We start from the raw sequence: 11327 nt of genomic DNA, 5'->3' as shown, positions 1-11327 counted from the left end.
GTTTGTTTGTGGGCATGTACTGTTTTAATAAAGGTTTAGGCAAATTCAAATTTTTTTAATTTTAATTTAAAAACTGTATATATGACAATATTATTCAAATGAAGATAAGAAAGAATACTGCAACAAAAGAACAAACAAAAGAAATAAACAAGTAGTATGATTTATTTATATTGGTAATCATTTCAGTTCACTATTGGGATCATAAATGACTGCTGTTAAGTAGTAGTACATTGTGGGTTCGTCAAATAAAATGAAAAAAAATCGAAAACCAATACCTTCCGCAACGTCACTTATGACACGTATTCAAAATGGCGGCCGCGGCTATGGTAAGTGGAAAAGCGAACTCTTTCTTCAAACTACACATCGCCGATACTGTCTTCCCATATTACCCCAGACACAGTGCTTTAATTGTGGCAGAGTAGAGGTATAACATGGTCCGTAAATAACGTTTAAATGGCAACAAGATGTGGATTCACAGGAGTTCGCTGCTGTTTGAATTTTGAGGATGCTAACTGCTTGCTGGAGTTAGCTAAGTTAGCTAACGTTACCTAGCTTAACTGTCAGTTAAGCTGTGGCTCAAAAAACTGATTTGCGTATTTTGCCTGGTATATTAAAATCTTCCGACAAAGTATAAATAAACACACACTTGGTTGGTGGGCTGTCACTCGCTGTACAGCCGAAATAAATCAGCTAGCCGAACTTTGGCTTAACGTTAGCTGTTAGCAGGCAGCGTCAGTTTGAGGTTGCTGCCGGTATAGCAAGTTTAAAGTATTGAAATATATCAAGATGATGGCAGCAGATCAACTACAGAATAAAAACACAACACTAATGAGACTGTCTTTGTTGTTCAACTGTGCTGGTACTTTGTGATAACATAAATATAGTTCAAGTCTGTACCCATGTTTGCTAACTTCCATCAGTGCCATATCATAACTCAGAATGCCCTACAATTAATACGTGCTCCCATGGGACTTGTTCCTCATGTGCATGTGGTGTTTCAGTTTCACAGAGTCATAATTAGGCTTTTAATCATGGAACAATGCAGAATGACACCGACACACGTCTCTTAAAGACAAAGTAATTACAGTAAATTTAAATGTGGCTCAGCTGGTAGAGGGTGTCATCACTAAGTTTGGTATTGGGCTCCCCCAGTCTACATTTCCAAATGTTCAGGCACTGAGCTAGACAATGAACCCCAATGGTTAGGCCAGTACTTTGTATGGTAGCTGTGTGTGAATGACAGCTCAACTGTAAAGCAGATAAATACAGTCCATTTACCACACCATTTAGATTTTGTTTTGGGTTAACGTATCAAACCATTTTTCTGTTGCTACAGCTTTATGTTTGGGTTTGAAATAAATCTCCCAAGTATCATATCTCCTGCTGACTGCAGCCAGTTTCTCAAAGGCATGTGGAGAACTCTGTTTCTCTGTCGCCTTCTGGCAAACACAAGCATAGATGTCATGTGAAGTGTTTCTCTTTACCTCTTCACCATCTCTGAATCACCTAGGCGACAGTTGTATGCTCAGTGTCTCCTATCTCAGCATGGAAACCCTGTAGGTCCCTCAGTGTCTACATGCCATGGTCTGTATGAATCTTTGCAGCTTTGTCTTCACAGGAACAGATTTACAGCTATAGCTTTTTTCCATTTAAAAAAGAAAACCATACTGGGGAATATTCAGTGCCATAGAAATATCCATCTATTTCCCCCCAGTCTAATTTTTATTGACTTGAATAGATTTCTCTCACTTTTTCCATCTTGCTGGCTAAAGTATATCCCAATATGTAAAAGCCCTGATTATGTTTCTGAATAAACTTGAAAGAGTAACTGAGATGTTAGTTTTGGTTTATTGTTAGAGGAAAGCCGGGCATCGTATGCATTTTTGATGTTACATTGTCTTCCTTGCAAATAGAAACAACACTTTTGCGGGTGAGGTGTAATACAGATAAGTTATAACACATTTCTGTGTATGCAGTTCCATCATGATTAGGAAGCAGTTTCAGGTTTACTCAGCTTGAATGCATTTCTTGAAAGATAAAACACACACTGCTATTAGTGTAAAGTAACTGTCCCTCTTATCTTTTTCCTTTAACTTGAAGCTCAGCATAGCCTGTACCTCTGTAATAAAGCCACAGTATTTGTAATTACTCTAAATGTTCTTGTACTTTATGTGGCATGATGAAATTAGTTTATGTTTATTATCTTTTTGTCTTTCATACACTTACACCATGTTTTATATTTGTCAGATCTTCTAATAAACACATTATCTAGCTTTTGTGTGTATGTCTGTGTGTGTGATAAAATATTTGGTGGTGTCTGTGTTGCAGGAGACGTGGTGGGCCTTGCTGCTGTTGTCCTTTTTGCCTGTGGTCCGGCCCTTTTACGTTCCTGGAGTTGCTCCCCGGGACTTCCGTGATGGTGAGACAGTAGATATTAAGGTAAGACTAAAATTCAGTTGATCAATATTTCACAGATCAGTAGAAACATTGTGATGTGGTTGTTCAATGGTTGCTGCCATCACCGCAGCTGAAACAAACTGCAAGCAGGCCAAGCATACCAGAGATGGTTTGATTCCAACCAAACAGGTTATGTGGGAAAGCACTTAAGAGGCTCACACCTTGCTATTCCCTTTGAACGTTTGCCAAAAATGGCTGAGTACTGCTCCTAATTATGATTGAACATTAAAAGTTAACAGATTCCAATGTCATTCAGACCAAGCAGGTGTGAGTGTAGTTTTGCGTATCACTATGCAGTATCTGTGACCCATCAAGCCAGTCAGTGAGACCATTTGTTTTTCAGGCAGTGAAGCTGACTAGCTCCCGTACCCAGCTTCCTTATGAATACTACTCCCTCCCTTTCTGTAAGCCAGAATCTGTTTTCTACAAGGGAGAGAACCTGGGTAAGTGTGCTGCTGCAGATATGTGACTTTATCACTTAATTTGACCGGCTCCTATTCAGGAAAATCAATGTTATATTACATGCTGCAATAAAAAAAAAAATACAAATTCTATTTCGCAAAGTGTTTTCGTATATGTATATTCTCTTTTGTAGGTGAGGTGTTACGTGGGGACCGTATTGTGAATACCCTTTACAATGTTGAGATGAACAAAGACAAGAAATGTGAGATGATGTGCAACAAGAAAAAGCTCAGCATAGAAGAGAGCAAGCTGGTAGCTGAGCGAATCCAGGAGGAGTATTATGTTCACCTGTGAGCATCCATTCATCACTGTTGTTTGGAGGGTTATCCATTCTAAATGTCTATCCTCACCAATTGCTTTGTAGAATAACATGCATTAGTTTATTTTTAAATGGTTTTTTTTTTTCAATGACTTGAAAATGAATCAATGAATTTTGTAATAATTTATCGGAGCATGTCTACTTTAGTGCTTTGTAGCAACCAGTAACATAAGTGGAAGATTCTTTTTAGGCCATATATTTCTAAAAATAACCTTGCTCTCTAGCATTTTGTATGTTGATTGTACAAACCAAAACTAATTGAACACCTCCATGTGCCTTTCAGTATTGCAGATAACCTGCCAGTTGCCACCAGGTTAGAATTTTACCCCAACAGAGAGGCAGGAGGCGAGGAGGAACAAAAGAAGGATGTGGTGAAGGATATCCAGTTTGAACATGGCTACAGACTGGGCTTTGTCGACAACAACAAGGTGGATGTTATGGGGTTTTGTTATATCTGATTAAGATTTAACTCTTAATAAAGAATACTTTAACTTTGATTGTTGCATATTTGATAATGTTTTCATTTATTAGAATATATGATAGAGAAACACATTTGAAACAATGTTTTTAGATAATTCATCCACTGATGATTAAATTATGAAAATGAAACCAATGTCACATGTCTTGGGTAATGTTTTCTTCCTTGAAATTAATTGCAACATTCTTATGCTTGTCCTTTGTTGCGAACAGTCTTCACTCAGGGTCAAACTAAAAGTCAAATTGTATAGACTTAAATGTCCTGAAACGTGTTGAAAATTACGGTAACTCAGGAAGACAGTCAAAACATTTTTTGTCTTTTTATTTTAATTTTTTGAAATTGAAATGTGGAAAACAGTGAGTGCATGTCACTAGCACAACAGGAGATAGCAGCAGTACCGGAAATAGAGCAGAAGTCAGCATTTTGTTTAATGTAGAACTGAAATGATGTTTGATGTTTAAGGGCACTAATCTTTGTCTTGTGCCTTCCCTTTTCTTCTTCACAGTTTTATCTGCACAACCACCTCTCCTTCATCCTGTACTTCCACAGGGAGAAGCTGGAAGAGGGGGAAATTCACGACTACAGGGTGGTGCGATTTGAGGTCGTACCCCAAAGTGTAAAAGTAGATGGTAGGTGTAGACACACCTGAACAGCTTAAGTAACGCTTCTGCCCATGGTGATTAAAAACTATTTGCATAGCAGGAAGACACACAAGTGTTGCCTCCAAAGAGGCCAGTAAAGTAAAAGTTATTATCACAGACTCCTTGTAGCACTTTTGTGTATTGTATTGTAATTATTTCTTCTCAGACCTGAAAGCAGTGGAAAATGAAAAGACTTGCACCTTGCCTGAGGCCAGTGGCTCCGCGCCCCAGGAGATTGACCCAAACAAGGAGAATGAGGTCCTCTTCACCTACTCTGTCCACTGGGAGGTCAGTGATGGGATTCTCAGTGAAACATCTTTTAACCAAGAGTCAGACCAGTCTTTAACCCCGAATAAATTCCTAAAACATGTGTTTGATTCATTTATTTTTGTCCATTTGAGCATCTTAGTTCAAATCAAGTCTACTAGAGCACTAAAAAGTCAAAACAATAGATAAGTGTTACTGTTCAAATCTTGAAGACTGCAGTTGTAGGGTTTATCAATTCACAATCACAGAAGTTGGACTATAATTTCCAACCTGTGAGTTTTCTAGGAAATGGATTTAAGCAAAGGTATATAAGTGTAGAGGAAGGACTGCTGACCCTCCTGTCCCCTCTGTGCAGGAGAGTGAGGTGAAGTGGGCGTCTCGCTGGGACACATACCTGACCATGAGCGACGTCCAGATTCACTGGTTCTCCATTGTCAACTCTGTGGTGGTCGTCTTCTTCCTGTCTGGTATGTCCAATTTTTCACAAATCCTGCTCAGCTCAACTGTCATCATGTCCATATCAACACAATAAAGCACCTTAAGTAATTAGGCACATGGACCTTTGAAGCTTGTGAATGTTATGTAAGTCTATTAAATCCGTATTGTGTCATACATACAAAAGATAAATCAGCATGTGAAAAGTTAAAATTTCAGCCATCATATCTGACTGACATCTTTGTCGTTCCCTGTCTTTTCTCCCTCAGGGATTCTGAGTATGATCATTATCAGGACCTTGAGGAAGGACATCGCTAACTACAACAGAGAGGATGACATTGTAAGAAAATGAAAACCTAAAACCTAAGAGAGTTGTCATGGTTTCAGCCAGTCCTTGGGGAAAGAGCACTAATAATGTGTCCAGGCACTTGACCACGTTTTTCTTCTCCCTAACCAGGAGGACACCATGGAGGAGTCGGGATGGAAGAATGTCCATGGTGATGTCTTCAGGCCACCTCAGTATCCCATGATCCTCAGCTCTCTGCTGGGCTCAGGGATCCAGCTCTTCTGCATGATCCTCATCGTCATCTGTGAGTTTGTTATCTCTATCATCAGTTCCCTAGTGATGTTGACAGTTTGTTGAACTTTCATTCATATTGTCATATAGATCAATAAATGGAGTGGATTAACTTTAAGTTCTGCATAGGGACCTTCCGTGTTTGTCAGTGTATATGAAAAATCTATCTATGAAAAATTCAAACTGCCATGTTTCCTGTGTGTGTAGTTGTTGCCATGTTGGGCATGTTGTCTCCGTCCAGTAGAGGAGCCTTGATGACCACTTCTTGCTTCCTTTTCATGTTCATGGGGTAAGAGCCACATTCATCTGTCTGAGCGCCACTAGGAAAAATCCCAAAGATGCTTATTTTCAAATAAAATGTTTTTACACTGCTTTTTCCTGTGGATGTGTTTCCTGCAGTGTATTTGGTGGCTACTTTGCTGGCAGACTGTACCGCACACTGAAGGGCCATCGGTGGAAGAAAGGAGCATTTTGTGTGAGTCAATAATGAATTAAAAAATTGCTCTTCATCACTCTAAAGTTTGTATATTCACATATTTTTCAATGCAAACCCAATGTTTGCTTTGTGTTTTCCAAACAAGTCTATTAAATTTTTATGCATTTTGAAATTGTGTTGCTGTAAACAACAAGGCTTAGCTTGTCCTTGTTTGTCTCCTCTGTAGACAGCAACTCTGTATCCTGCAGTGGTTTTTGGAATTTGTTTCATCCTCAACTGTTTCATCTGGGGAGAACACTCCTCTGGGGCGGTGAGTGTCATGGCTCAGAAACACACATCTAAAATGTATCACAGATTAGGAAATGGCAATTCCTTTACTGTAATTGTGATGTTAATATGAGTAATAGATATAGTTATAGTTGTAATAAATCACTTGTAATACTTGAACTACTTTTAAACATATATAAATCTTGTTACATATAAACAGTTAAATTCTTAAACAATAAAACACACTTGCTCATTTCAGTGCACACAGAGGTTTTGTTGCTACAGACTTACTTGTTCTGGTATGATGTTGGCTAATATTAGATATCGCTGTGTAACTGACATTACTTGGCCGATTTCTTCATCTTTCTTTACTTGTGCTGTTGCCATTCTGTGTTTGTAACTTGACTCAGATAAACATTTCAATGGCTTTATCACAAAATCAAACCAGCAAGTAAACACACTGTTGTTGAAATGTTTATCTGTGACATAATAAGAAAACGACATTCAAAAAATATCAGTAATGTCATCATTTGTTTATTCAGCAACTGCGATATCTATAATTTAAAAATATATATTTTGTAAGCATGTGACTTGATAGGCAGGTATGCCTTGTCTTTGTTGTTTCGCAATGAACATTTTAAAACAATGTTTTAAAAACAAAAACGATCTCCATCCATACGAAAACGCCTGAGAACATATATCACATGACCATTCACCATACACTGAGCATGAGCGAGCTGGTGTGAACAAAAAGATTTCAGTAACAAGAAAGGTTGAGAGAAAGCAAGTGGCAGCATGGTGTACTACAACGTAAGACACCTGAACTAGATTTATTATAAAACAGCATGTAGGCGGTTGGTTTATCTTCATTTTCTAATTTAAAGATTATCACTACATTGACTTGGATTCTTAAACATTGTCATTTATCTTTTAACAATTCTTCCCGTGTCCCTGTTCTTCTCTCTCACCCCATCAGGTTCCCTTCACCACAATGCTGGCCCTGCTGTGCATGTGGTTTGGCATCTCCATGCCTTTGGTCTACCTGGGCTACTACTTTGGCTTCCGCAAGCAGCCGTATGATAACCCAGTACGCACCAACCAGATCCCTCGGCAGGTCCCAGAGCAGCGGTGGTACATGAACAAGTTTGTAGGGTGAGTGTGTTTAAGCAATCTAACAGTCTGATCATAATTTCTGGCCAGTTACTGGGACGGCTGTTGCCTGTGGTGTAGTGTTTGAACTTTTGAGTTGAGGCATGATCTTCTTTTCTTTCCGCCAGAATCCTGATGGCTGGGATCCTGCCATTCGGTGCCATGTTCATTGAGCTCTTCTTCATTTTCAGTGTGAGTACAGCTGCTCTGCTCTGTTACGATCAGTTCAAAGCCAGTCATCTCTTCCTTCAATAAATTCAAACTTAATACTGATAGAAGTATCATTTGGCGGATAAGTAACTTATGTGAAGTCGGGTGGTTTAGTCCTCACTTACTGTAATGACTTACACATAAATATAAGTTAATGTGTGTGTGTGTGTGTGTGTGTGTGTGTGTGTGTGTGTGTGTGTGTGTGTGTGTGTGTGTGTGTGTGTGTGTGTGTGTGTCACCACCTACAGGCCATCTGGGAGAATCAGTTTTATTACCTCTTTGGCTTCCTGTTTCTGGTATTCATCATCTTGGTGGTCTCCTGCTCTCAGATCAGCATTGTCATGGTTTATTTCCAGCTCTGTGCAGAGGTAAGTTCATTGAGGCTTTTAATAAACATCAGCACTGTAGCCTGTAATTGACCTCTCTTCTTTTGGAGTCAAGTATATAATGAAAAAGATTAACGTGGGAATTTGGTTGGGATGCTCTGCAGCTCATTTCCAGAGAGTAGCTGGTTGAAGGTTTCCTCATACTCAGACTTCATACACAAATTGTTGGAATAAGCACAACTTACATTTTTCAAGGATCAAGTTAATCTTCTGATGTATTTGATTCCAGATGAAGTAATGAAAGTAAAACATGGAATAAGTGGAAAGCTGTGTATATAGTGATCTCGTTTGTGTGTGTCACATTGATCACTATAAGCAGAGGATGATTATAACCATTTCTTCCTCTTTCTTTATTTCTCATGCAGATATCATTGACATTTGTATATTTATTACATGAATATAAAGTAATGAAACAGACAGTTTTGCGATTTATTGATTTAAAGATAAAATAACAGAACAGGGTGAAAACATGACACTTCACTCACCTGCAAAAAATTATTTAACCATTTGTGTGGCATTGATTCTGTACTGAGCTTTTTGATCATCCATATAAGCAGTTGATCAATGTAACCATAATCACTATAAACATTTTCCACCATGCTCTATTAAAGCAGAATTTAAATCCCACATGTACCAGCCATCAAAGTTGAGAGGTTACAGTGCAAACATAATCTGCTTGTAGCTGAAAACCATGATTTCTGATGGTGCAGATTTTCCAAAATGTGAACAAATACAGGTTAAAAACCAAAATAAAATAGAAGCTTTACTTACATTAAAAACCATTTATAGACAATATCTAGTGGTCATTTGCAGTATGAAGAAAGTGCTGTAGTGTTTGATAAAAGTTTATGTTCTCAGTGTTGAAGTATGCTGCAGTTAGACTCAGATTTGTGCTCTACTGGTCCTACCTGAACCTCATCTGCATCATCCATAAACACACCCCTGTGCTGTGTTGTGTCTGTCTCTCGTCACTATCAGGACTACCGATGGTGGTGGAGAACTTTCCTGGTGTCAGGAGGCTCAGCGTTCTACGTCCTCATTTACGCTGTCTTCTACTTTGTCAACAAGGTAAAGCCCCGTTTGATTCTACTGCAGCTAAAGACATCAGTGTCTTAATAGCACTCATTGTGTGAAATAATTAGTAACCGCAATGTCATCAGGGCTTTTTTTATTTAGGCTTCTAATGTTTGGCAGAAAACCTGTTATAAACTTAGGGAACTGAGTCTGAGAGGTCCCATATGTTACACTTTTCTAGTGTCTTATTTGAAGATATTTTTGTTGTTTTTAAATATCAAAAACCATCTCAATGTAGGTTGTTTTTTGAGTCTCGCTTCTGATTGGCTGACTGTTTTCTGAGTGACACACAGCAAGGCCAACCACAGGTAACCAATTGTAGCCTACTGCTCTATCTAGGTAAAACCTATCAGTAAGTACAAACGGTGATTGTCAGTCAGCACTAAAATGAGCCAAACAGGTGAACAACTTCCAGTGAAGTTCAAATGGCTGGGCTGAAGCAACAAGAAAAGACATTTTGTGACTGGAGGGGTCTAGAAACTTCAATGCTAAATACCATTTAAAATCTGGCACTCTGGCTCTCTGGCTCTTGTCATAAACATCCTGTTGTGTCTGAGTAAAGCTGTAACACAGTGAGTATAGTAGAGATCTCTATGAATGACAGAAACCTTCACTTTGACAGCTTGATGAAGGCTGTAATGGTAAGGATCCTGTGACTGAAAAGGTTAGTTACAGGGAACTAATGGTCAGAAAATGTCAGGTTCTTTTGTTTTGATTTTTGACAGTTCTTTAAAGTCCAGCTGTTGCAAATCCACCAGCTCTATGGGAGTGAAGGCTAAATGGACAGCATGCTGAAACTGATTCCTCATTTGTTTATTCTTACCCAGCTGGATATAGTGGAGTTCATCCCCTCCCTGTTGTACTTCGGCTATACGACCCTGATGGTCCTGTCGTTCTGGCTGCTAACGGGCACGATCGGCTTCTACGCAGCCTACATGTTCATCAGGAAAATCTACGCTGCAGTCAAGATCGACTGAGTCGTCACCATCGCTGCTGATTTTTGGGGGCTTTTCTTTGTTTTTTCGTCACATTTGTTTTTTTACATATATATTTTTTATTCTTCATGTCCAACAAGCACTGACTTGTGTTTAGAGGGAACAAGAGGGGTGTTTTTACGGCGTAACAGCCCCACCCACTGGCCTCATGGGGGAAGAACAGCAAGGTGGCAGAGCTAAACCAGCTGTTTCTCTCTCTCTCTCCCTCTCTCCCTCGCTTCTTTCCTCCTCCTCTCTCTAGGACAGACTCAGAGGGAATTCCCCTCTGATGGGACAGTTAATGTCCTCTGCTGTTTCACCTTGCACACAACACAGTGGGCCAAAGCTTGTTAAACCATGGTTTCTGCACATGTTCGTTTTGTCTTTTCATTTTGTGTTATGAGTCTAATTTATCCAAGTTTTTATTTTTGTCATCCCAGGATTTATCTCTGACTAAATCTCTTTCAAACACCTCCTGGGAAACATTCATCTAATTTCCTTACGTAAATTCTGTCTTTAGTTTTTCCATTATCTCTCTTTTCAAATGTGACTATGGTTTTGTGTCAGAGACTTTACAGATCAGGGAAGGGTTGGAGAGTCTAACTGTGGTTATGGTGTTAACTTTGTCGTGTTGAACTGATACAGATGGAAATTATGATGGGAAGTTCTGCATTGTAACACAAGAAAGGATAAATTAAATGTTCTATTATTTTTTACTTCAGTTTCCATGTCCTGGTGTGACCATGTTAACCACAACTGTAATCAAAATATTAGCTTCTCCTTCCAAAACAATGGGTCTTTTATTAATCTCAAAATATTGGTCCATTTCTTCTAAACGACAAAGAACAGCTCTGAATGGGACTATGAACCCGATGCCCTGAAGCAGTGGACTGTTGGGTAAAGCCGCTGGAGTCACTGGAGAAAAGGAAACGCTACAGTCAACACAGAAATGACAAGGAGGAGGAACCTTTTGAATTTAAAAGTCTGTAACACAAGTACGGTTTGAAGCTTTTCCAGTAGTAACTTATAAAAAAGAAGTACACATCAACCATGCCGTCAGTGTAGCCTTAGCAGTGCTGGATGCCTGCTGAACTATGCAGTTATGGAAACAAGTGCAAAGTGGCTGTTTGTCAAGGTTATTTCAAAGGACCATTTTTGTTGTGAGATATCTGGAGTCTGGATCTAATGTATGATA

At 39.0% G+C, this 11327-nt stretch overlaps 1 protein-coding gene across 1 annotated transcript; it reads left to right on the top strand.

Annotated features, from left to right (window-relative positions):
* Nucleotides 1-284: 284 nt before the first annotated feature.
* tm9sf4 (transmembrane 9 superfamily member 4) lies at nucleotides 285-10848 on the top strand. The gene is made up of 18 exons (XM_022765921.1): nucleotides 285-326; nucleotides 2329-2439; nucleotides 2801-2900; nucleotides 3053-3209; nucleotides 3522-3666; nucleotides 4222-4345; nucleotides 4524-4645; nucleotides 4980-5091; nucleotides 5329-5399; nucleotides 5517-5649; nucleotides 5844-5925; nucleotides 6036-6111; nucleotides 6299-6382; nucleotides 7316-7491; nucleotides 7617-7680; nucleotides 7947-8066; nucleotides 9063-9152; nucleotides 9986-10848. Exons 1-18 carry the CDS (start codon nucleotides 309-311, stop codon nucleotides 10133-10135), a joined length of 1935 nt encoding a protein of 644 aa, XP_022621642.1. The 5' UTR covers nucleotides 285-308; the 3' UTR covers nucleotides 10136-10848.
* Nucleotides 10849-11327: the final 479 nt, after the last annotated feature.

Source organism: Seriola dumerili, unplaced genomic scaffold, assembly GCF_002260705.1.
Source record: "Seriola dumerili isolate Sdu_G_001 unplaced genomic scaffold, Sdu_1.0 BDQW01000800.1, whole genome shotgun sequence".
Classification (NCBI taxonomy): domain Eukaryota; kingdom Metazoa; phylum Chordata; class Actinopteri; order Carangiformes; family Carangidae; genus Seriola; species Seriola dumerili.
This window is presented reverse-complemented; position numbering and strand designations above follow the sequence as displayed.